Below are 25,558 nucleotides of genomic sequence, written 5' to 3' on the forward strand. Positions count from 1 at the left end.
ATAACATAATTGACCAATATTAACCAGATCGAGCCAGTGTTGTGAGATTTTGTCTCCTCCAATCTATGACACCCTTTTGACCAACAAGTAAACCTTAATTAACGTCTCAGAGATCGAACATTTGACCAACAAGTAAACCTTAATTAACGTCTCAGAGATCGAACATTTGACCAACATGTAAACCTTAATTAAGGTCTTGCAAGAAAAAAACACGGATTATGTTTTGTGACAAATCCATAAAAACACAACAAACATTTAAGAAACTTAAAAGACACATTAGATGAAACAGAATCATCAAGCTCTATCACCATAAGTGGATCTTTTGCCACTTGTTCGGCTATCATCATAACGACTTCGACCCTTGTTCGAGTATTCACGCTCTCTGCTTATTCTATCATCGTCTTTGTCTTCCTTATCCGCTGCAAGTCTCCCATCACCTCTAAACCTGTCCTCCCTATCACCTCTGTAACTATCTCTGCCACGCTTGTAGTCTTCCTCATCCTCCTCAACCGTTTCACGTCTCTGACTGTATCTACCCCTGTCATCATCTCCTTTATCGCTGTCTCCTTCCTCGATGTCTCGACCTCTATACCTATCATCTTCCTTGATTGTTCCATATCTTTTAGCAGTATCATCACTTCTATACCTGTCCCTTCCATTTTTATTGTAGCCCTCATCCTCCTCTCTTATAGGTCTCCTTCCTCGTTGGTAACTTTCATTTTTTAGCTTCTTCCTGTTTTCATACTCAGCCTCACTGTCATCAGAGTCTCTTGCAACTTTCTTGCCACGCGAATCACTTCTATACTCGTCTTTGCCATGCTTAGACACAGCCTCTTCATCATCTCCTTTCTGGCTCATTCCGGCACTGTAAACTTCTACTTTACTGCGCAGTTTTTTCTTGTTCTCATACTCAGTCTCACTGTCATCAGAGTCTCTTGCAACTTTCCTGCCACCAGAACCATCACTATACTTGTCTTTTGAATGGTTGAACTCCACATCTTCCTCATCTCTTTTCTGCTTCTGTCCTCCACGGTAAGCTTCTTCTTTTTTTCGCCGTGGTTGTTTATTATCCTCAGACTCAGGCTCACTAACATCAGAATCATGCCTCTTTCGTCCAGCTCTGCTTTGTTCATCATGCCTGTCTCTTACTTCTTTAGAACCAGATCGGTTGGAGGGCCGACTTTTTTTGTGAGACTTCCTAAGTTTCTTGCTGTCATCACTCTCAACTTCTTCAGAATCAGAAGAGACGCTTCTTTTGCTTCTACTGCGTTTCTTTGTAGCCTTCTTGATTCTTCTCTTCTTTCCATCATCACTGTCAGACTCGGACTCAGACTCAGAATCAGAGCTGCTAGAGTCACTTTCACTATCACTTTCTTGTTTACGACCCTTAGCCTTCTTCTTAGAGCGCCTTCTGCGGTCACGTCCATGTTCATCAGACTCTTCTGATGACTCACTATGTCTTCTCTTCTTGCTGTCTTTTTTCTTGTGGCGCTTAACTTTCTCCATGTCATCATCACCCCGCTGCTTCTTGCTTTCCTTAACCTTAACATCTTTCTCATTTATTTCCTCATCTAACTTCTTCCTCCCACTATCTCGGTCCAAAAACGAATGTTCCCGCCTCTCTTTCAATCTGCCTTCATAAGCCTCAGCCGCTGGCTCATCATCAATAATACCCTCTTCAGCCACCTGCTGCTGATCAGGCAAACCCAACGCAGCTCGAAACGCTTCTAGTGCACCTCCAAAAGCTATATTTTCCTTGCAGCAACTGATGGGTTTGACTATCAAAGATCTTTGAGTCACCAGTCTCTTCAGAAGCAGCAACAGCCTCAAGTTTCACCATAGCCTCGTCCAGCTTATGAGCAATCTCAGCATTAGAACAACACTGATCAGCAAGCTTGTTCTCAAGAATAGCAAGCTTAAGATGAATCTGACGCTTACGGTCGTGCTCTAAGATAGCTTTATTGGGCTTCTTAGATAAACCAGCAGTACCTTGATCATCCTCAAACCCTTTACCAACAAGCTTAACACCAGTTGATCTAGGCCTCACGAAGAACTTGTTTGTCTGAGCGTAACCATTCGTCCCTGATCCTCTCGGGGTCTGTAACCCTATCCCGTTGTACATCGTTTATGAACCAACTTCGACCAAAACCCTAAAGCAAAGAGATGAGGAGTTCAGCTTCAAATCAGAACCCTAAACGAAACCGTTCACTACTATATAAAACCAAACAGAAACAAGAAAATTAGGAATGGATATCTCAGATTAAAACTAATCACCCTTATGTGTGAGAATCATCGATGTTATCGAGCTAAGAGGAGATGAAGGCCGGTGATGAGTACAGATCTCAATTTAACAAAGTCAATAGACCTAGACCTGATATATTGATTAGATCGATGGATTTAGGCCCAATACAGTTTAAATTTTTTTTTCCCCTTTTTTGGTATTATTTAATTTAATTTGGTTTTCTTATAACTTTATTTTTCACCTCTAAAGTATTGTAGGTTAATCTCATAAATTAAAAATATATATATATGAGACATATATAAAATTCATCGTCATCATCGTCAGATTTATAACATGTTAATAAAAATATATCAAATCAAACTTCATGATGAAAAGTAAAAAAATCACATATAATATAAAATTTTAAAATCTAACATATGTGACCATATAAATGTTTGAAGAAATATATAAATATTTTATTACTACATATTATTTTCTTATTTTGTGCGTAAGGTTAGTCTACGATTTTTCAGAAATGAAAAACCAAATTGAAAGTGGTGACTTAGAGTTTGTTTTACATGAAACTCTATTTAAATTTGATTTTATCCTGACGAAGAAAAAAATAATTGATTTAATCCTAAACATTTCAAATTCTTCTGAGACAGGCACATTCTACGTACTTCAATATTGACTATTTTAAAAATCTTTTCGTTGAGTTCGGAAGTGTATCCCTGATCACTCAAACTCGTACCTCAAGCACGGTCGGTCCCATGATTAAGGGCTACCCACAGCGAGGAGCTACTTTCAAGTTTCAATAAGCACCAATATTGACTTTAGTTTCAAAGAGACTTGGATATGTTGAATTAATATTTGGTCCAACAAACTACTATATATAATGTGTATATTAATAAACATAACCAATATATTCTTGAATGGTATACGAGAAATTTGTTTCTCATGTTAGTTATAGTATGATGACTTAATCAGCTTGAGTAGCCCATCTTGTTTTGAAACAATCGAAAACTTCAAGTAGAACTCTGCTAAGTAACTCGAATCAAGTGGAATTTTCCTTCAAATTTGTTCTTCTTCTTATTTTAGCTTTTTAAATTTGTTTGAAGTAACAAAAATTAAAGTTAATTCTAATCATGTGTCACGGACTGAGGAGACGACGAATCTTCTTCACTGTCCAATGGACCAATACTATTGTTAATTTGTTTTTATTATGTTTTAACAAATTATATTATTCTTCTCAGTTCTATCCCGAAAAGTCTTCAAATAAAACATGCATGTATTCACCAAACACAACACATCACACTTGAAACAAAACCAAATTGGTATGATATACTCGAGCCACTATAGTCCTAATTAAGCTTCCCCGTGAACTGCAAATGATTCGCTATCATATAGTATTTTTATACTCCTAAATTTATTTATATAAAAAAAAAAATATAATCTCCACAAGTTGGTCAATACTTTGATCCAAGACCTTAGGGATATGTAGCTATTGGCAAGCTAACGACGGCGGCCGTATTCTTGGAAATTTTGTGTTACCTGGCCAGCGTGTCAATCTTACTTCGTTTGAAGTGTCGTCTACTTTATGCTTCGATATGTTTTGTTGAAAAAACGAACTTGTCTAGTGTGATTTGAGTTTTATGCGTTTTCTTTTTTCCGCAAGGTGCTCAAATTCTTACCAAGTGATTGGATTATCCCATTGCTTTTATTTTTTAATATTATCATCTAAGCTAATTTACACGTGATGATAAGATTTGCATAATTTTTGAGTAATTATTCTTATCTAAACCAATCATAAAGCTTTAAGCTACTAATTAAAAATCGTATTTCTCCTTAAAAGGTTGTAAAACAGAATATTAGTTATCACTAGATTTTTTTTTTGGAAATCAATAGTTATCACTATATTGGAGAAGCATAAAGACAATATACATCCTCCAATAGAGTTTTTATTTTTAATGACAAAAATACATTTGCCACATGGGCTGCTCCATTTCTGGCTTTTAGAAATCCTAAAGAACACTTATCAGTGGGTATATAAACATATGGCATAACTCTTTATGGTAATATATCATCGCAAAACAGTCTTTACGTACGTACTTACGAGAAAAGCGTTTCTTTCAATATTTCCATATTACCGAAATGGTGACGACAGACTTCAAATCCCAACTTCCAATTATCGGTACGTACGAAACCGTAGTTATATTATTTCATTGTTTTCAGCAAATATAATCTTCACTCTCTCGGTCATCTTTAATTTCAAAGCTTATACATACAATATGCCAAGGAAACTTAATTAGTGTGATATTAATGTGGTTGCAGACATCAGTCCTTTACTGGCCAAATGTGACGATCCCAACATGGCGGAGGATGCCGGGGTGGCGCAAGTTGTCCGAAAACTGGACAGCGCATGCCGGGACGTAGGATTCTTCTACGTGGTATGTATAACAAAAAAAAAAAACGTTCGAAATTTAAGTTTCCTTTTTAGAGCTAGTTTTGTATTCAAAGAGTCTGAGTTTGGTTTGTGAGTGTGGATCAGATTGGTCATGGAATATCAAAAGATCTTATAAATAAGGTGAAAGAAATGACTCATCAGTTCTTCCAGCTCCCTTACGAGGAGAAACTTAAGATCAAGATTACTCCAGCTGGTGGTTACAGGTTTGTTTCCATATATCTCAAAAATATCGAACCCAATGTTTTTCAATTTGTTCATAACGAACAAGACATTATATTATTATCATTATTATCAAAATATTCTGAGATGGTGAACTTATTCACTTCAACAGAAGACAACTTAAAAAAAAAAAAGAATGAAAAATTTATAGAGATTCCTGGCTGGTGCAATTATTAAGATATATGTCCGCCGCTGGTGCGATATTATGCCAAAATAAGAACTATAATATTTTACCCCAAAAAAAAAGAACTATAGTATTAAACTAGTATAAAGAATAGTTACTCTACTTGTTATTTTTTTTCTCAATACAAAGTCCAATGAATTCGAATAAAACCGAACGCATGGTTCACTATTTTTTACATATTACAAAGCGATGTTTAATTTAGGTAAAACGGTAAAAAAAAAAAAATCTTAACACGAATTTTTGGTTTGAGTGTATGTATATGTCAAGAAATTTGAAACACGAATCGAAAACGTTAGAAAACAAAAAGTCTATCGGACAATCGAATTCACTCCTGTGGGTTTTGTGTTACACAGAGGATATCAGAGAATTGGAGTAAACTTTACGAGTGGGAAACAAGATATGCATGAAGCCATTGATGTAAGTTTATTTAACTAGTCATTGGCTTGGAGTGATGTGTTCTAAGTAGTGATCATGTTAAATAGCGGATATGATTAATTTCTCTAATTTAATTCTCTTTTGGACCGCGACAAAAACAGTGTTACAGAGAGTTCAAGGAAGGGAAGTATGGGGACATCGGAAAGGTCTTGGAAGGGCCAAACCAGTGGTAAGCGTTTAATTGATTTTTCTTATCTCTGTTCTCTGGCATCTGTATGTTTGGTTTGTGTTGCAAGAAATATTGAAACAAGAGATCCAAAGAAAATTTCACCAGTTTTAAATCTTTAATTGAACAAAAAACAAAAATTAAAAATAAAGTCGTGCTTATAAAGAACATACTGTATATATGAATGAATAGTAAAACGATCGAATAATAGGCATTTTTTCATTCATTATAAATCGCACAGAATAATTACAAAACATGTTAAACCTTGTTTTAATATATTTTCTGACGTTTCGGTATTTGTAACTATGTTATTGCTAGACAACTTAACAAATATGTGAAAACTAAACAAATTGCATAATTGATTATATTTTTGCTTAGCTTATAATAAATCACTTAATAAAAATGTGAAAACTAAAGAAATTGCATAATCTATATATATAAAGTTACATTTCCTCTATTCTCCTTACGCCACATCAGCGCCACATCATCCACCACATCATCATTTTTCTTTTTACTAAATCCAAAAGAATATGGGCTTGAGATTCAACAATCAAAATATAAAATCTAAAAAAGCATGGGTCTGAAGTTCAACACATAACAATCAAACCGGTTAAAAAAATCAGAAAACATGGGATACACGAGTTTGGAACTAGATGATTAAACGGAACAGGGAAAATATTTTCTAGAACCATCGTTTACAAGAGCGACACATCTGCAACAACGATACCGATTTCAAAATCATTGGCCGGAATACACGGATTCAAACGTACGAAAAAACGGGAAACAAGCCAGATCCTAGAATATTCAAACTCAGACACTGGAAACTTTATCTCTCTAATCACATACTTAGTAAAAAGAGAGAATACCGCATAAACTTTCCATCGACCTCTGACGAATACCAAATGATGATAAACATTTCAAATACTAAATTACTATAAAATTTAAAAATAATCGATATGAAAAATAGAATAACAAAAAATAACAATCGTAAAAAGCCAACAAAACAAACAATGCAAAACAAAAAAACAACGAAAAATTATAATATAACTAAAAATAAAATAAAAGTTATATAAACCTCCCGCGCGCAGCGCGGATCAACAACTAATCTATATATATAAAGTTAACTTTTTCTCTTTTCTCATGATGCCACCTAAGCATCCACCTAAGTCACATTATTTTTACATTAAAATAAATTTAAAACATTCATTTAGTGCATATTTATGCTACTTATTTAAGTAATAGAAAATTTATATAAATAAAAATAAATTATGTAAATAAATGAAATGTTAAATACGAAATACTTTCATTTTTTATTAGTTAGTGGTAATACTATAATTCAGCTTTCATTTTAAATTGATCATAGTTTAAAATTTTTAATGTGTTACTGAGTTTAAGAATGTAAGTAAATTTTAAATTTATGGTAGAATAAAAACAACATTTATGTAATTGTATATATAAAAGTTTTAAGGGGAAAAATAAAATTGAAAGTGAAATATTAGTTTATAACATGATCAATAAGAAAATGCTTTTAATCCAAATTTAAATATTGAAAGATAATAATTCAAGAGAAAATAACTATAATATGTTTTGAAAATTAATTAAAAATAAATAAAATATCACAATATGAAAAAAAAATTATAAACCTCCCGCGCGCAACGCGGGTTAACTGCTAGTTGATTATATTTTTCTTAGCTTATAATGAGTTTTCGTCTTCTTCCGACTATATCTATCTTTGTGTATTTTTGTGACCTTAAGGCCAGGGAATCCTCAAGAGTACAAAGATTTGATGGAGGAGTATATCAAGCTATGCACAGGTGTGTCCTTACCCCTTTTTGAATCTCAGTAAAAGTTAAAGTTTCTAACCCACTTCATGGTCTTTTGTTTAATTAGATCTTTCTAGAAATATATTAAGGGGAATCTCCTTAGCCCTTGGTGGATCTCCTTACGAGTTTGAGGGAAAGATGCTAAGAGACCCTTTTTGGGTAATGCGTATCATTGGTTATCCAGGAGTAAACCAAGAAGATGTTATTGGATGGTAATGTTTTGCTACGACCACTTTTCATTTTAACTTATATATAAGATGTTATTGGATGGTAACTGATATATATCAGCTGCTAGATCACTTGTAGTAACTCGTCTTTTCTTTTTTACTTACAGTGGAGCTCACACTGATTATGGTAATTAGTAAGCCTGAACTCTAATCAAATTCACTTATCTCTTCATAGTTTTTTTTGTTTTTTTTTTTTTGTTTTTTGATCTCAAAAGTATTAATTTTTACAGGCTTGTTGACGCTTATAAATCAAGATGATGATAAAACTGCTCTTCAGGTACATATATGGGATTTTTTTTTTTTGTTGATAGCTAAATTTTGTTTTACTTTCCAAACTTCATATTTTGTTGCAACTTCTAAAAGGTGAAAAACGTGGACGGTGATTGGATACCAGCTATTCCGATCCCTGGATCGTTTATTTGCAACATTGGCGACATGTTAACGGTTTGTTTCTTCTTCTTCTCTCTCCCTCTTTAACCTTTCTTTCTTTTGTTTGGACAATACTTGAAGTTTTTTTGTGAAACGTATATCATATGCAGATACTAACCAACGGAGTTTACGAATCTACACTTCATAAAGTGATCAACAACTCTCCTAAATACCGTGTTTGTGTTGCATTCTTCTACGAGGTACTAATTAAAAAACTTGTAACAATCTTTTGTATTTCTCCTCTCTTCTGGATTTGGATTTATGTTTATTATTAATGTATCGTGGATGAACAGACAAACTTCGATGCGGAGGTGGAACCATTGCATGTCTTCAAAGAGAAGTATCCGAGGAAATTTAAATCTCAAGTTGCCAAAAGAGTTGTCTATGGACAGCACCTGATTAATAAGGTCCAAGCCACTTTTGCAAATTTAGTGGAAAACAGTTAACATGGTTGGTTTGGGGTTTGGATGGTGTTTTACCAAGCTAAGTTGGCTTTCGAGGTTTAATAAAATAGAATAAAAGCTGTTCTAAGCGACAATGAAAATAAAAGAAATAAAGAAGAAATAATATATAAATTTGTATTATATGGTTTCTAGTTATTCAAAATTCTACAGAGTAATTTGAGTAAAAACAATGAGATTCCTCCTCTATGTACTATATGTAAAATTCAAAAGAAACTACAAGAACATATGAAAGAAAGTGCAAAGTTTTAGGCCATTGCTTTCGGTATCACAAAACATAATGTAAGTCATGTGTCAGTGAACCAATGCATGTTCTTCAATATGTCCAGTAGTGATCTTCCAATCCCCAAACCCGCCTGAAATACCCAACAAACCAAAATTATACATGAGTCTGAATACATTTTCGCGGTTTGGTTAACTGGTTAGATCATATTCGTTCTGGATCCAAGATATATCCTCAGGCGATATCTAGAAGCAAGCTAACGCGCGTGGCTGTTGTTGGAGTTATTAGTGGTAGGCTAACTTGACATCATCGTATTATCCCTACATGTCGCAGCTGACACACTTCACGTTCATGGTCATGGATTGCATGCATTTCAACTCAATTATGGCTTTTTTAATGATAATGTCCACATAATACGGAAAACAAATAATCATTGATATTCTCTAAGGGAGTACGTAGGATTTTTGACTTTCAATGTTTAAAACCCCACAATTCTAGCTCAGGAAATCAAGATCAGTACTGAAAAATTTATGTTACCAATATCATATACATTATAGAGATGAACTTGAACCAATTGGTCTAAGACTAGATCGAGCAACTATATATAGGCCGTGTTTTTTTAAGAATCGTATGCGGCTGATTATTTTGTAACTGAAGTGTCTTTAGATCTCATTCATCTCTACTTTACTTTTAATTTTTCAATCGATGCGATTAAAGATTGATAGATTTAAAATCGCTGGAGAAAGTAGCGACACAACCCAATCTTTAATTTCAAACAAGAAACAGTCGCCACTATTTCAAATTGCCATCAACTTTATCTTCTTCTTCAGTTTAGATTATTTAATTTACATTTATGCCCCTGAATATATTCATAATTAAAAGGTATCAAAAAAATAAAATAAAATACAAAACATGATTTTTGAAAGTAAGTCGCGAGTTGTAGTCGCACGATTATTAAAAGAACCCTGCCATAATCGTTAAGATCCCCGGTGAAATACATTTTCGCGGTTTGGTTGGTTTGACCACAGTCGTTCGATCTGGATCCAAGACCTTCGATAAGGCTATCTACTTATCTAGAAGCAAGCGAACGTGGGTGGCCGTTGACCGTTGTTGGACTTATCCCTACATGTCTCAGCTGACACGAGACCTCGTGTTCCATGGGTTACATTATTCAATTATTGCTTATTTAATGATAATACCCACATAATACGGAAAATAAATAATCATTGATGTTCTTCAAGAGTAGGATGGTTTGACTATTATGTTTAGAAAGATCAGTGAAAAATTATATGTTACTATATCTTATTTACACCAGAAATTAGAATTCTAAGCTTTAGATTTATTATTAAAAAAAAAAACACGTTTTAGTTATTCATGAAACTTATTAATTATAGAAAAATAAATTTTCATTAGAAATTAATTATATATTCATCAAAAAAAAAAGTTTGAGCAAAAAATTATGATAATTAACATAATTTAATGAGTTAGAATTTTGACTAGCTACCTAATTTAATTAGTCCTCGATCGCAAAAAAAGGAAATCACAAACATGCATTGTTATCACGTGGGAAGGGCCCGTTTGGCCTTTACAGATCACAAGGATCAACTAATCGAAAACTAGTTGCACTATAAAAATCATTTCAAAGAGTTTATGACTTCATAGTTCATAACTTCATATGTTTAATTTGTTTTGTCTAAGTATCCGAAATGGCGACGAACTTCAAATCCGTACTACCAGTTATTGGTACGGATATGAAACCGTCAAATCATTACTTTTGCAGCAATTGCGATCAAGGAAACTCACTAAAATGTTTGAGACAATAATAATGTTTTTTTGCAGACATCAGTCCTTTAGTGGTCAAATGTGATGATCCCAACATGGCGGACGATGCCTGCGTGGCGGAGGTTGTGAGAAAATTGGACAGTGCCTGTCGTGAAGTCGGATTCTTCTACGTGGTACGTAGTTAAAATAAAACTTTCGATAATAATGGAGTACTTCTTTTTTCTTTTTTGGGTTTTATATATTAATTAAAAGGGTTTGATTTTGGTCGATATATATGGTGAATGTGGAACAGATTGGTCATGGGATATCGGAGGATCTTATAAAGAAAGTGAGAGTGATGTCGCATCGATTTTTCGAGCTTCCTTCTGAAGAGAAACTTAAGATCCAGATTACTCCAGCAGCTGGATACAGGTTTGTTACGTTCCATTGATCTCAAAATATGATCACCAGTTATAGATTAGATCGGTATACTATACTATATAATTTCCTTAACGAACGAAATAATAACATATATATAGTCGTCAACTTAATATATGTATATATAGGCATTAAGGCAATGGTTAAAAGTCTACTTCTACGTATCTTCATAATCGTGAGTTCGATTCAAGTACCTTGTAAAAAGGGTCAATGGTCATAGAATTTAACAATATATACATATATATATATATATTTCCTAAATTATGGTTATCAATTAAAGCTGTAGTAGTAGACTAGTAGTAGTAGTAGTACGTATAAAAAAAAAGTGATGCTCCATTCGGGTATATTAAAACTCAAAAACGAAGATGATTTATGGATTTTGAGTTATGCAGAGGATATCAAAGAATCGGACTAAACATAACAAATGGGAAACAAGATATGCACGAAGCAATTGATGTAAGTGTCTACAGCTAGCTAGCCATTTTTGTTTTGAGTGATGTTTCCAAGTACGTGTAGTGAATTGATCTAAGTAACTGATATGGTTTTATATATATTCGTCAGTGTTACAAAGAGTTTGAGGAAGGCAAGTATGGGGGCATTGGAAAGGCTATGGAAGGGCCAAACAAATGGTATAAAGGTTATTATTTTATTTTTTATTTTATATTTTAAATAACTTGTGCTAAAAAAACATTTTTAAAACGAAAGGGTTAAACGACATTTCACCAGCTGTTAATGAACACAAATAAATAAAAAAGAGATTTGTGTTTTCGCTAGTTGTAGATAGATACAAACATACATGTGAATATGTGAATATGAATATTCAAATAGCAAACAGAGCTTCTGCAGATTAATCATAAAATGTTAAAAACCTAATTTTTATAGATGAACGACTTTTTTTTTTTCTTTCGTAATTATATATTTTTAAAACCCCATGATAAAAACTAATTAAATGAATAGTCTGAGTGATAAAATAGCAAAATCTCGTTTAAAAATGTGAAAATATTATACCAATCATATCTTTTTTTTTCTTTCTGTGGTGTTATTTCATTGAAGGCCAGAGAATCCTAAAGAGTACAAAACGTTGATGGAGGAGTATATTAAGCTGTGCACTGGTGACTAATTTACCCTTTTACTTACGTTTCTTTTATGTGTGTTCAATTTGTTTCCTATTAAGTTGTTAATTTAAATTTGCATCGTGTTTATAGATCTTTCTAGAAACATCTTAAGGGGAATCTCTTTAGCCCTTGGTGGATCACCTTATGAGTTTGAAGGAAAGATGATGCAAGACCCTTTTTGGATTATGCGTATTCTTGGTTATCCAGGTGTTAACCAAGATAACGTTATCGGAATGTAATTACTTTTTCTCTTATTTTTTTTTACTTGGACAATACTTTCATTTCACTTTATCATCATCAGCTATAGTTATAGTGAAGTTAGTAACTCGTCTCCTCTATTTTTTTTTTGTCACTTACAGTGGAGCTCACACTGACTATGGTAGGTAACCTTGTACTCAAATCAATAGAGTATGAATGCATATATTCATAAGTTTTTTATTTTGTTTTTAAAAACTCAAAACAAAGCATAACTTGGCAGGCTTGTTGTCGCTTATAAATCAAGATGATGACAAAACTGCTCTTCAGGTAATATAAGAGGAGATTTTGCTATTTTATCTAAGCTATATTGCATATTTCCTTATTTTATTGCTAATGATCTTTTATATATTTGTTTGTCGTCTGAAAAACGTTATTTTGGTTACCTCTGAATAGGTGAAAGACATGGCCGGCGACTGGATACCAGTTGTTCCGATCGCTGGATCATTTGTCTGCAACATCGGTGACATGCTAAAGGTTAATTTGTTTCTTCTCATATCTCTTTCTTTCATTTCAAACGATTCCTAATATGTAACATGTTTGAATCATATATATGCAGATTCTTTCTAACGGAGTTTATGAATCCACACTTCATAGAGTGATCAATAACTTTCCTCGATACCGTGTTTGCATCGGATTCTTCTACGAGGTATATATAAACTTGGCTTTTGGAAATTTTGGGAATCATGATTCTGATTATCATGTTCGAAACAGACTAACTTCAACGCTGTGGTCGAGCCATTGGAGATCTTCAAAGAGAAGCACCCAGGAAAAGGAACATCCCAAGTTTTCAAAAGAGCCTATGGAGAGCATCTGGTTCATAAACTCCAGACCACCTTTCCAAATTTAGTGAACCACAGTTAATTATTGCAGCTTGGTTGGACTTTAGGGATGCTCATTGTTTTACCTTAATTTGGATTTCGAGTTTAATAAGATTAAAATAAATGAAAAAGACATCAATAATATCATTTTATTAAATCCATTAATTGATATAGATTACATATTTTAATGTGATTTAATTACTTGCTTCAGAAGAACAAATACTAGTTTTAGTAGATGCAAAAAGTTCAAATGTTATATTGCTAGCTTTGGTAAATATTTTGTAACTATGGATCTTCTTTTATTGGTTTACAAACATTTTTTGTTCTCTTCAAACTATAATATGTCAAGTAGTCATTACATATCAAACATACTTAGTACTAACTGTTCAGCTTTATGATGAGAAGTGTTCATAATTAGTCGAGAAATATTACAAAAGGCGTGGTCCCGTCAAATAAATTTGACAAGCTTAATATCAAATTAGGATATATTTACAAGATAACTTTTTCTTCGAAGAAGCAGTGAAAGATTCTAAAAACTTCCTTAGTCCCTTCTGAGTAATATATATAATCAACGAATTTTATAGTACATTTGTTCCGAGTGATAATTTGTTTTTTCTTATAAAGTAATAATAATTTTCATTTCTTAAGAGTTTGTATAATTTGTATAAAGCATGGTTAAGTAAGAAGTTAACTTACGGTTTAACATATGTCGGAACAAGTGTGATTGACATTTGTAAACCGGAGATATAGGGTTTGATTTGTTTAGTTGCTGTTAGTAAACAAGAATCTGTGAAGAAGATGATGAATCGAAGAAGAAGAATTGGGAAAAAATGAATCTTGTTTTATTCAACGTAGTTTGTTACAGAGAGATTTTTCTCTTATATATTGAGAACTCTGGTTTACACTTAGCCAGAAACTAAATTACACGGTTAATGTTTAACCGACAATACATACTCTAATATTCCCCCTCAAGATGGCGAGAAGATATTTTTCATAGCCATCTTGCCAATGAGAAGATGAAATTGAGCAGGAAATAGAGGCTTAGTGAAGACATCAGCCAGCTGCGTCTCCGTACTCACATGTAATGTCTTGATTAAGCCACTAATGATTCTGTCACGAACAATGTGACAATCCAAATCTATGTGTTTAGTCCTCTCATGAAAAACCGGGTTGTTTGCAATGTGAATTGCAGCTGTAGAATCACAGTAGAAAGCTACAGATTGTTTTTGAGGAACCTGCAATTCATTAAGCAAATTCACCAACCATTCCACTTCTCGAACACCATAGGCCATTGCTCTATATTCTGACTCAGCAGAAGATTGAGAAGCTGTTGGTTGCATTTTAGACTTCCAGGAAATGAGAGAAGGACCTAAAAACATGCAATACCCAGATGTTGACCTCCTAGTGTCAGTGCAAGAACCCCAATCTGCATCTGTAAATGCCTTTAAAACAAGATCAGACTTTGCAGAGTAGAATAAACCTCTTCCAACAGTGCCTTTCAAGTAGTGAACCACCTTATAAGCTGCCTCCATATGAGATTGCTTTGGAGCTGAGGCAAGTTGACAAAGTTTATTTACTGCATATGTGATGTCTGGACGTGTAATTGTTAGATACATCAATTTCCCGACGAGCCTGCGATATGAGGCTGGATTATCAAGAAGAGCTTCATCACTGTCAAGAACCAACTTAGTGCTAGGATCCATAGGAATAGTTGAAGGTTTACAAGCTGATAACCCCATATCGTCTAACAATTCAAGGACATATTTTCTCTGACAAATCGAAATTCCAGAAGATGATCTAGCTATTTCAAGACCAAGAAAATATTTCAATTGGCCTAAATCTCTTAGCTTGAATGCCTTCTGTAGATCTTGTTTTAGAATATCAATCTCAGCATCATCATTTCCTGCAATGATGATATCATCTACATAAACCAAAACGGCAACAAATTTCCCATCAATCTTCCTTAGAAACAGTGTATGATCTGTTCTAGATTGCTTAAAACCGAGAGCCATAAGCACTGTACTAAACTTAATGAACCATTGTCTAGAGGCTTGCTTCAAGCCGTATAGAGACTTTCTCAGAAGACAAACAGGATTTTCTGGTAAAGTTTCTCCCTCCTTTGGTGTATAACCAGGTGGTAGATGCATGTAAATTTCCTCATCTAAATCTCCATTTAGGAAAGCATTAGAGATATCTAACTGATGAAGACTCCAATTCTTTGCTGCAGAAACTGATAAGAGAGTTTTGACAGTGGTCATTTTGGCCACAGGGGAGAATGTTTCTACATAATCTATCCCCTCTTCTTGAGTGTAACCTTTAGCCACTAATCTTGCCTTATATCTCTCTAAAGTTCCATCTGCATTCAACTTCACCTTATACACCCATTTACAACCAATAGCATGTTTATCTGGAGGAAGAGAGCAAACTAACCATGTCTGACTATTTTCCAAAGCGATTAATTCCTGATTCATAGCTTCTATCCATTCAGCAAATTTCTTAGCCTGATGAAAACTGGTTGGTTCAGGATGATGAGTCAGAGCACATATGTATGCTTGATAAGATTCTGACAATTTCTCATATGACAGATATGCAGCTAGTGGAAATGGAATATCAGAGGCACTCATATTACAGTAATAGTCTTGAAGATAACCTGGAGTTTTGGGAGTTCTCTTTCCACTTTGCCGTACAGATTTTACAGAGACAGCATCCTCATGATTAGGGACTTTGTTCACAACTACAGGAGTGTTTTCAACATCACTCACGACTGTAGGAACATCATTGTCTTCATGAGAATCACTGATTTGTGAATCTGTAATTGTATCAAAGCAATCAGAGAAAGAGAATTCATCATTAGATGCAAAAGGGAAGATGTCTTCATGAAAAACGACATTCCTTGTAATATGAATGGAATTTGTTGTTAAATCTAACAACTTATACCCTTTGTAGCCTGCTGGATACCCAAGAAATACACAAGGTCTTGATCTTGGCTGAAATTTATTTCTGTTTTTAGAAGAAGTGGAGCTATAACACAAGCAACCAAACACTCTAAGTTCCTTATACTGAGGCATCTTCTTAAGTAAAACTTCATAAGGTGATTTGTCTTGGAGCAGTGGAGTTGGTAATCTGTTGATTAGGAAAACAGCAGTGAGTGCACAATCCCCCCAATGTTCCATTGGTATCTTTGCCTGAAACATCAATGATCTTGCTACATTCAGAATATGTTGATGTTTTCTCTCAACAACACTGTTCTGCTCAGGAGTCTCCGGACATGAATGATAAGCAATGATTCCTCTTTTCTTGAACAAATCAACAAATTTCAATTCAGGAGCATTGTCAGATCTCACACCTTTAACCACTGCTTTGTATTGAGTTTCAATCATTGTCAGAAAATCTGGAAATACAGTGAGAACCTCATCTTTTGTCCTTAAGAGATATATCCAAGTTACCCTCGTGTGATCATCGACAATGGTGAGAAAATATCGATATCCTTCCACAGTAGGTGTAGAGAATGGACCCCAAGTATCAATATGAAGAAGATCAAAAGGGTTTGCACTGATATTATTCTTCGAAATGAAAGGTAAATGCTTCTGTTTAGCCAGAGGACAAATTGAACAATGAAATGGTTCTTTATTTCTTTCTTTGAGACCAAGTACACGTGTCAGAGCATCAGTCTTAAACACAGATGGATGACCTAGTCTATTATGCCATATGGTTGAATCTACTACAACATTGGCTAAAAAAGAAGAATTTAGACTTGAAGCAGATGACTTTGCTAGAGATGTCACATCCAGAATATAGAGGTTGGAGATTTGTTCACCTTCACCAATCATCAACCCCCTGATAGGATCCTGTATCAGACAAGAATCCATATCAAAAATGACTCTATATCCTAAATCTTTAGTCAGCTGACTAATACTGAGAAGATTCAATCTGAAACCGGGTATAAACAACACATTGTTCAGCACTAGAGACTCATTCAACTTAACCTGTCCAACTCCTTCTATTTTCACTCCTGATCCTGTAGGTAATGTTACTGATGCATCCATCACATCAGAAATATTCGTAAAGAGACTTCTATCACGACAAACATGATGTGTAGCACCACTATCAACTATCCACGATTCAGAGGACAAGACATTTCCAGTAGCTTTCAAAATCCCTACAAAACGTAATGTAGAAGAAGAGAAAGCCATACCAGGAAGAGCAGAAATCATGCCACCTGATGTAGAAGCGAGTGAAGTGGGAACTGGTACATCCGGTAGTTGCATTTGTGAATTAAAGTAAGCAATGACACTAGCAATCTGATCTTTAGAGAGATTGGTAGCTAGATTCTTAGTATCATCCTCAACGACTGATGGAGTAGCAAGTGAGAGTTGAGCAACTACAGGTTTGACATTCTGCTTATCTGTGTACTGCTGTGGAGAAGGTGTGGATTTCTGCTTCTGTTTGTGATTAAAACCGGGTGGATAACCATGAATTTTGTAACACTTATCAACGGTGTGTCCCGAGTAGCCACAATGAGAGCAAGTAGGCCTGTTTTGCTTAGAGTGATGATAATTAGACTGAGTAGCATTGATGGAACCTTGCATGTTTCCTTGCATATAGCTTGGTACATAACTTTGCATATTCCCTTGCATACCTTGCATAGCATCAGACCCAGCAACATGAAATGCAGTAGCATTCTGAATTGGATTAATACTTCTTTGGCTGTGGTCTTGGTCTAGCAAATTGTAGATTTCAGCAAGTTCAGGGACATGTTTCTTCATTATTATCTGACTCCTGATGATGGAATATGCTTCATTCAAGCCAGCTAAGAATTTTATCACTCTAGCATGATCTGCTCTTTTATCTATCTCTTTGCAGCAATCACAATTATGACACAATTTCACACAATCAGCTCCTTCTAACTCATTCCAAAGAGTTTTCAAAGTGGTATAGTAAGTAGCAAGATTCATCGTTCCTTGTTGAAGAGACCATATCTGTTGGGACAATTGATACGATCTTGGAAGATTCGTGATATGAAAACGAGTCATTAAATCTTTCCAGATCTCAGAAACTTCAACGAAACGAAGAATGCTCTTGTAAATCTGCTTGTCTACCGAGTTCAAGATCCATGATTTTACCATACTATTGCAACGAGACCAGATTCTAAACATCGGATCTGATTCAGCTGGTTTCAAGATAGATCCATCTATGAAGGCAAGTTTATTTTTCGCATCTAAAGCAGTCATCATCGCAATACGCCAATCATCATAATTTGTTCCATCTAGAACCTCAGAGATAAGAGCAAGACCTGGATTATCACCGCTTGTCAGATAGTACGGTGAATGAATGCTATCCAGAGCAATTGGTGGAGGATGTGCAGCCACCGGCGGAGGATTTCTGAGATTCTGAGACGACGGAGCTTCAGGTGAAGACGGAGCTTCGGGTGATGAATCTTGACGATTTATTGTTCGACGACTTGATGCAGTAGCTCGAGAACCACGACGCACAACCTTACGAGTAGTCACCATTGGAGAATCGTAATTTGGAGTTGAAAAATCGTGTAATTGGGAAGAACTTGGTGGAACAACCAAGTAGAACAACAAAACTAGCGGAACAACCAGAATCGAATAAGAAAGGGATTAATCGGGAGAATCGCCGAGAAATCTAGGTCAAAGAATGCGGAAGAAATGAACGGATCGGTTGAGATTTCATTCTCAACGCTCTGATACCATGTTAGTAAACAAGAATCTGTGAAGAAGATGATGAATCGAAGAAGAAGAATTGGGAAAAAATGAATCTTGTTTTATTCAACGTAGTTTGTTACAGAGAGATTTTTCTCTTATATATTGAGAACTCTGGTTTACACTTAGCCAGAAACTAAATTACACGGTTAATGTTTAACCGACAATACATACTCTAATAGTTGCAATTGTGATGTGAGCTTCTTAATTAGTGTAGTTAAAAAAAAAAAAAAATTGTTGAATCGAGAGAATTTTTGTACTAAATATTACATAAGCACATACAATATTATGTAACAAGGTCCACTCACTAGGTCCGTTATAAATGGCCCAACGTAACGTATTGTCTTAACACTTAACTTGTTAAACCCTAAAATATTTATTTACTTGTCTTTTTGTTTTTTTGGTCTCTCGATCAATACGTGAAAACAACGTCTGCTTCCTCCGGCTGCGTTAGTGTTATCTTTCCCGCTCTTTACTACGCCAGTAAGATCTCTCTATCTCTCTATATGTCCATGTCTAGTTGTGGAACAGAGATGCTTTAGCTTTGTTTTTTTTTCTGTGTGTGTATGGAACTTGTAAATTTTGTAATAGATCTGTAAGATGGATGATTTCAGTGACTGATTAGTAAACTAAACTAGCGAGTAGAGAGTAGATTTCAGTGTTGACTAGGTTTTGAATTTCATGTAATTAGGTTTTTAACTTTTGAGTCGTTTTATTTATGTTCAGATTTGCAGTGAAACAGATAGATTGGTCAGTCATATGTATTCTCTGTTGATCCATGGAAGAAAGTCTCTTTTGAGAGGTTCAGTGCAAAATGCTTTTACCAGTTCGTTCACCACCTTAAGAGAGGCTCGAAAAGGGATTTTAGGGAAGAATTTGCCAATCCTCACTTGGCTTGTAGGTCTAACTCCAAAACAGACTGAATGGTTGTCGAGGATAGCCTACTACGGTCAAGATTCAGTTGTGATTCTTTTTAGATTACAAGGGCTCACCGATTCTCAGATCGACGACATAAGGGATAGTTACCCACATTTTCTGAAATTAAGAGGTCCGTCCCTTTCCCCCAAGCTTAGGTATCTGCAGTCGAGAGGAGTTACAAGCTTTGAGCTCTATGATATTCTGCTGAAAATTCCTGAAATCTTGGAAATAAAAGGGCCGGAAATTACCGGCTTATACTATGATGTCTTCAAAGACATCACAGCAGCGGATAAGAGTTCCACAGTCGGAGATTTAGCTCTTTCTACTTTGCCAAAAGGTGGTAAGCAGGAGAATGTCATGAGAAATGTAAGGGCTCTGAGAGCACTTGGTGTGCCTCAGAAGGTGTTGTTATCCTTGCTTACATCCGATGTCAAACTTGTTTATGGTAAAAGAAGATTTGAAGAAACCGTCAAGCTGGTTCTTGGTAAGGGTTTTGATCCCACGAAGCCTAAGTTTGTCGAGGCTCTAAAAATTATTTACAAAATCAGTGACCGAACAGATGAAGAAAAGATCAATATTTATACGAGGTTAGGCTTTGCTGAGGAGGATGTATGGTATCTTTTTAAGAAGTTTCCAAGGATTCTGACACTCTCGGAGAAGAATACATTAAACTTCGCTGAAGCATTTCTTGGCCTAGGATTCAGCACCGATGAGTTCAAGATGATGTTAAAACGACATCCTTCATGCATTACATATTCTGCAGAGTTAGCGACGAAGAAGATTGAGTTTCTAGTGAAGAACATGAATTGGCCTTTGGCTGGATTGCGTCCTAAGCTGCTTTCATACAGCATGGAGGAGAGGATTGTACCAAGGTGTAACATAGTTAAGGCTCTCACCTCCAAAGGATTGATTGGAAGTGAACTTCCCTCGGTATTCACTGTTTTGATTTGTACAAATCATGTTTTCTTAAACAGGTTTGTGAGAAATCACGATGACAAAGAGCTTGTGGCTGAGTTGATGGCTATTTTCACTGCCCGTGGGGAGAAGATAAAGGTCGTGGAAAGTGGCTTAGTGTAGAATAGAAAAAAGTATTGGAGAACTCTTCTTGAGCCAGAGGGTTATATAAACTCTCAATAAGCTCAGTATTATGTCGTTTAAATCCTTAAGCTTTTGTATTTAAACTTGATTCCAGATTCTTGATCTCTCTTATCTTCTTCTCTGCCATTAAAGGTGCGTAATCCCATCTTCTTACAATGTGTTAAATAGTTAAACAACAGACACGACAAAAACAAGAAAAGAGATGTGTCTCTTTCCCTATATACATGGCAATCTTTGCTGCAGATTGAGAATCAATTACATGACTCTATTTGGCTTGTGTTTGGATTTGGGAACCTGGAAGCTTTATCTTCTTAGTCATAATGAGTCTTGAACCTTTGGTGAGCCCATGTTGATTCTGAAGCAAATTTCTAGAGCCAAATACTCCTGAGGGTTTGAACCACCTGATATGGACATGAGTTACATTTATATTACACCTTTCTACCCAAAAGAAAAAATCTATAACTGAGTTACTTAACTTAATTTGGATTTCGAGTTCAATTAAATGTAAAAAAATAATACACTGTAATTTGATTTCTATACTTCAAATATTCTACAATGGGATTCCTCTATATATAAAATCAAATGAGATTACAAAAATATATAAAAGAAAATGCGGAGTGTTGGTATTTCTTTCAGTATCACAAAACATGATGCAAGTCATGTGTCAGGGGACCAATGTTCTTCACTGTCCAAAAGTAATCTTCCAAACCGTAAAACCGCCTGAAAACATCCACACCCAAAACAACAATATTAGACTTGAACTCAGAAATCCATATTAAGGTAAAACAATGAGCATCCAAATTGGTAGAGACTCAAGGCTCGAGCCACTATAGTCCTTGAGATCCTGGTGGATTACAGTTTCAATTTGGTTAGATCAGATTGGTTCTCTAGTAAAACCCATTTAGAGTTTGTATAAAGCAAGGTTAAGTAATAAGTTGACTTACGCTAGGTCTTCTAAAGTGTCTGCTTTGTTGATAGATTTCCCTTCGGGTAGTTCAAGACAAGAATGATGCGCTATCATCTCCTTTATCGTGTATTTCGTGCTCTTAACATCGTTATTCCACAAGATGCTCTGCAACACAATATGTTCAAATCTGCAAATCATATTTTAATCGGGGAAATTTATCTTTTACTCTTAAAGGGTTTTCTTAGTTACCTTTCTAAGGTACTTCTTTTTCACATCTTCCCATTGTGATTTTCCTTTTGGAGAGAAAATTGAAGCATTCCACATAGCTCCTCTTGCAACCATCACGGATGCAGCGCCTTTATATGGACCAAAAATAAATAGCAACAGTGAAGGGTTATATAAGATCAGAGGTGCATCAACTATGATCAGCAGCACATGGCAGGTAATTATTAAAAGTATTTGCTAATCTCCTGAATCTGAAATCAATAGGCCTATCATGTGTACCTGTTGCAGTTTTGATGCGAGAAAAATCATCGTATTCTAAAACATCGCCATTTGCAATGACAGGAATGGATAATGCTGCCACCACATCTGCAATCTCATCCCATTTAGCAGGATCTCTTGGCCTGTCTGCGATTTTCCTGTATATCAAGAAGGAGAAATCAATTACCAACATTGATAATAATAGCTCAAAGGAATGAGAACCAACAGAATGGTGTATATTACCTCCCATGTACAGCAAGAGCTGGTACACCAAGTTTCTCGATTCTCCTAGCCAATTCAACTGTATCTGCTGGTGATTTTAATAATCGAATCTTGCAAGTAACCGGTACATCTAAGTTCCTCTTAAGCGTTGCCAAAATCTGGGATGCAGAAGATACCATATGAGGAATCAATCAATTAATCAATAAGAAGAAAAAGATGCACAATTATGCCAAAAAAAAATCCAAAGAGCCATACATCATGAATTAGCTCGGGTTTACTTAATAAAGCAGCCCCCATTCCTCCTTGAATAGAGAAAGCCTTGGGGCAACCCATATTAATATCAACAGTTGCAACATCGTTACACCTAAATGATGAAACAAAAACAAAATCAATTTCGAAACTGGTATCAACACACAGAACATTGACTACAATGTGACGGATATGACTAAACTTACACAATCTCAGCAGCCTTAAGAGCCCTAACAGCATCAGAAGTTCCCATCTGAAAAACAACCCTATTCCTTTCTTCCTCACATGTGCTAAAGACAACATTGTCCATTCCTTTCTCCACAAACTCAGTTGTCCCATAAGCAACTGTAGAGGGAGAACTATAATAAGAATTCGAGAATCAGGAAGAACCACAATAGTGGCCTACATGATTCATATAGAACAAAGCAGATGAACACAAAAAGAGCTCAAATCTATTAACCACAAAAGCCTAGCTCTAGAGCTGAAGTCATGATCATACAAACACTCCATATTGACCAATGGACATGACCATCATCTCAAGGCTATATAAAGAGAGCAGAGTCTACCACTTCGAGAAGTGAAATCCCAATATCAAAACTAAGAAGATTGAAGTACAGTGCTATACTAAGCTAGTACTCTGAGAGCCAAATGAATCAATTCAAAAATTGACAAGTACACCAAAAGAGTTTACCGTTGATTCGACGTTCGCATTTAACGAATTTATGATCAATAATCTCTTCGCCGTATGTGATATCAGCGCCGTACTCAGCCGCCAACATTCGGAAAGAGAGCGTTCCCTAAACCACATAACACCTCCCGGAATAAGCAAAGGCGAAACCGAGAACAACGAACAAAAACAAAAGAGGAACCAAAATTTCACGATTTGGACTTACCACACGAACCATGGGAGCAAGAACAAGCTTGTTCTGGTAATCCATCTCCGTCTTCTTCGTGGCAACGTCAGACGCAGCCACGAAAAAAATCGAAGACGCCGCCGTGCTAGATCTCCGCACGAATTTGTTTGTTTTGCTGCTGATGGGCTTATCTTAGTAAATGGACCCCAAGCCCATTATAATTAATTCCAAACTCGTAATCTATTTGTAATCTCATTGTAACTCGTAATCACATGGTAATACACATAAAACAAAATTGGATGAAAAGAGTACTTTTTTTTAGTAAATCCATTTCCATGCTCTGTTCACAATCTCATCTTCTACAAACGGACGCAATGACCACATCAGACTGTAAGTCTCTAGCTCACCAGATGAGGACTTCAAACTAAGCGATCTCACAATCTTTTCCTGAAAAGACACATTTCTCTTGAGTGAGTTTAATGTTCTGAATAAGCATGAGAAGAAGGGTTTCAAATTGCACACCTGCATTACATAGTTCTGCTTCATCATACTGTGAACTACTGCAATAAGTGTAGCGTACTCTGTAACTTCAGGTTCTTGAGAGAAATGTACAGTCTCGTTCTCCTTTAACAAACACATTCAAATTTCATTATTATTCTCTGAAACCGTTTTCAAAGATGTTGTAAGTTAGTTTGCCCGAGAACAGATTCTGTTGACATCTTACTTGTTGCAATTCATCACTCGAGTCTTTATCTAGCTGTACTGAAAACTTTGTTGCAGTTTCAATCGCAAGGGCTGCTTCATCGGTGAGACGCTCGAGCTCCATTATTAAGCTTTTGGCTGCAATTTTCACATTTTCAAGATTAAAAAGGCAAAACTAATTATAGAAACGGAAAAAGATAATAATGTGGGAGTGAGTGAAGACATGATACAGTAAGTAATGGCAACACAAGTTATAGAGACACTGAGACAGACTGTCTATCTAATGGCAATAAACAGTAAAACATTACCTTTGATTAGGTGATCATAAAGTCCTGACAGGGATGTATGCACTACTTATTCCGGCAATTTTGTTTTCAGAGAAGAAACGAAAGAACAAGTCAGGAAGAAGAATTGCATGAAAAAAAAAGGAGTGATGTGTAAGCTGAAACGAAACAGACGAATGTTCTTAAAACATGAAACTTTTCATATAACTTTTGAGACTTAGAGTTGATCAGTAACTTACAAGCTCTTGTGCTTTCTGCAGCATCATGGATGTTAATACATCCTGCTTCCATATATGATTTAAGCCGTCTTGTTTCATTGTTCTTCATAATTTTCTCGATCAACTTGGATGAAGTAACCATTGGAGGGCGTTGAAGAAAACCTGAAAATAGTAAATGTCATAAGAAACAATGTCATAGAAAGATTGCAAAATTGCAAATCCACGGTGAAGTTTTATACAAAAGAAAACGTACTGAGTGCTTGCTGAAACCGTAGAAGAAAGGTGTTTGCAGCATTGCCTAGTTCTTCAAGCTCTGCGATTCTAATTATCATCACAATAACCAAGATTCAAGATTCAGAGGAGCATAAGAGCACGTATTGAAAGCTATATGTAAGAGAAACCAAAAGCAAAACAATTTTACCCCGTCATAAATTCTTTGAAAATTTCGAAAATTTTCTTCTTCACTTCGTTTCTTGTTTCCATTTCTCTGTCTTTCATTCCAAAACAACACATTGTGACATGGTGTCAAGCTAAAACCACTAGAAAAAATTCAGAGACATCATTGGCTAAACAAGAGTTTGTAAGCCCAAGTATCGATTTTGCAGTGGGGAGTCAAATGAAAATTTGAAAAAGGAGGAGCTTCGATAGTCCAATA

General features: G+C 35.4%; 6 protein-coding genes across 7 annotated transcripts; 3 read left to right on the forward strand and 3 right to left on the reverse strand.

The window, feature by feature from the left end:
* Positions 1-120: 120 nt before the first annotated feature.
* Positions 121-2,137, reverse strand: LOC17886776 (pre-mRNA-splicing factor CWC21). Its single transcript, XM_023782473.1, is given in 2 exon segments — positions 121-1,734; positions 1,736-2,137. Coding segments are annotated over 2 exon segments (1,827 nt in total). The 5' UTR covers positions 2,123-2,137; the 3' UTR covers positions 121-294.
* A 2,186-nt stretch (positions 2,138-4,323) lies between these two features.
* LOC17886272 (probable 2-oxoglutarate-dependent dioxygenase DIN11) lies at positions 4,324-8,719 on the forward strand. Its single transcript, XM_006291401.2, has 12 exons — positions 4,324-4,412; positions 4,553-4,668; positions 4,770-4,888; positions 5,442-5,505; positions 5,625-5,692; positions 7,445-7,503; positions 7,580-7,724; positions 7,847-7,866; positions 7,970-8,016; positions 8,103-8,183; positions 8,279-8,368; positions 8,462-8,719. Exons 1-12 carry the CDS (start codon positions 4,373-4,375, stop codon positions 8,612-8,614), a joined length of 1,002 nt encoding a protein of 333 aa, XP_006291463.1. The 5' UTR covers positions 4,324-4,372; the 3' UTR covers positions 8,615-8,719.
* A 1,772-nt stretch (positions 8,720-10,491) lies between these two features.
* On the forward strand, positions 10,492-13,379 carry LOC17886576 (probable 2-oxoglutarate-dependent dioxygenase At3g49630). The gene is made up of 12 exons (XM_006292703.2): positions 10,492-10,595; positions 10,692-10,807; positions 10,927-11,045; positions 11,444-11,507; positions 11,613-11,680; positions 12,105-12,163; positions 12,257-12,401; positions 12,526-12,545; positions 12,645-12,691; positions 12,818-12,898; positions 12,981-13,070; positions 13,136-13,379. Exons 1-12 carry the CDS (start codon positions 10,559-10,561, stop codon positions 13,283-13,285), a joined length of 996 nt encoding a protein of 331 aa, XP_006292765.1. The 5' UTR covers positions 10,492-10,558; the 3' UTR covers positions 13,286-13,379.
* Positions 13,380-17,151: 3,772 nt separating this feature from the next.
* LOC111830654 lies at positions 17,152-18,755 on the reverse strand. The gene is made up of 3 exons (XM_023783165.1): positions 18,193-18,755; positions 17,229-17,439; positions 17,152-17,172 (listed from the first exon to the last, which is right to left on the reverse strand). The coding sequence occupies exons 1-3, from the start codon at positions 18,753-18,755 to the stop codon at positions 17,152-17,154; spliced, it is 795 nt and encodes a 264-aa protein (XP_023638933.1).
* Positions 18,756-19,363: 608 nt separating this feature from the next.
* LOC17885876 lies at positions 19,364-21,099 on the forward strand. Of its 2 annotated transcripts, XM_023783057.1 has the most exons (3): positions 19,364-19,451; positions 19,695-20,768; positions 20,861-21,099. In XM_023783057.1, exons 2-3 carry the CDS (start codon positions 19,728-19,730, stop codon positions 20,879-20,881), a joined length of 1,062 nt encoding a protein of 353 aa, XP_023638825.1. In that variant the 5' UTR covers positions 19,364-19,451; positions 19,695-19,727; the 3' UTR covers positions 20,882-21,099. The 2 variants fall into 2 exon arrangements, with proteins under 2 accessions (XP_023638825.1, XP_006292253.1); XM_006292191.2 differs by having other exon boundaries at positions 19,695-21,099.
* Positions 21,100-21,451: 352 nt separating this feature from the next.
* LOC17884872 (tRNA-dihydrouridine(20) synthase [NAD(P)+]-like) lies at positions 21,452-25,401 on the reverse strand. The gene is made up of 16 exons (XM_006292300.2): positions 25,325-25,401; positions 25,157-25,224; positions 24,925-25,065; positions 24,710-24,751; positions 24,424-24,539; positions 24,222-24,323; positions 24,067-24,146; positions 23,739-23,844; positions 23,537-23,642; positions 23,052-23,190; positions 22,852-22,960; positions 22,618-22,754; positions 22,396-22,532; positions 22,141-22,247; positions 21,929-22,056; positions 21,452-21,704 (listed from the first exon to the last, which is right to left on the reverse strand). The coding sequence occupies exons 1-16, from the start codon at positions 25,399-25,401 to the stop codon at positions 21,623-21,625; spliced, it is 1,677 nt and encodes a 558-aa protein (XP_006292362.2). The 3' UTR covers positions 21,452-21,622.
* Between the last annotated feature and the right edge of the window lie 157 nt (positions 25,402-25,558).

The sequence above is a fragment of the Capsella rubella genome, unplaced genomic scaffold, assembly GCF_000375325.1.
Source record: "Capsella rubella cultivar Monte Gargano unplaced genomic scaffold, Caprub1_0 scaffold_5, whole genome shotgun sequence".
Taxonomy (NCBI): Eukaryota; Viridiplantae; Streptophyta; class Magnoliopsida; order Brassicales; family Brassicaceae; genus Capsella; species Capsella rubella.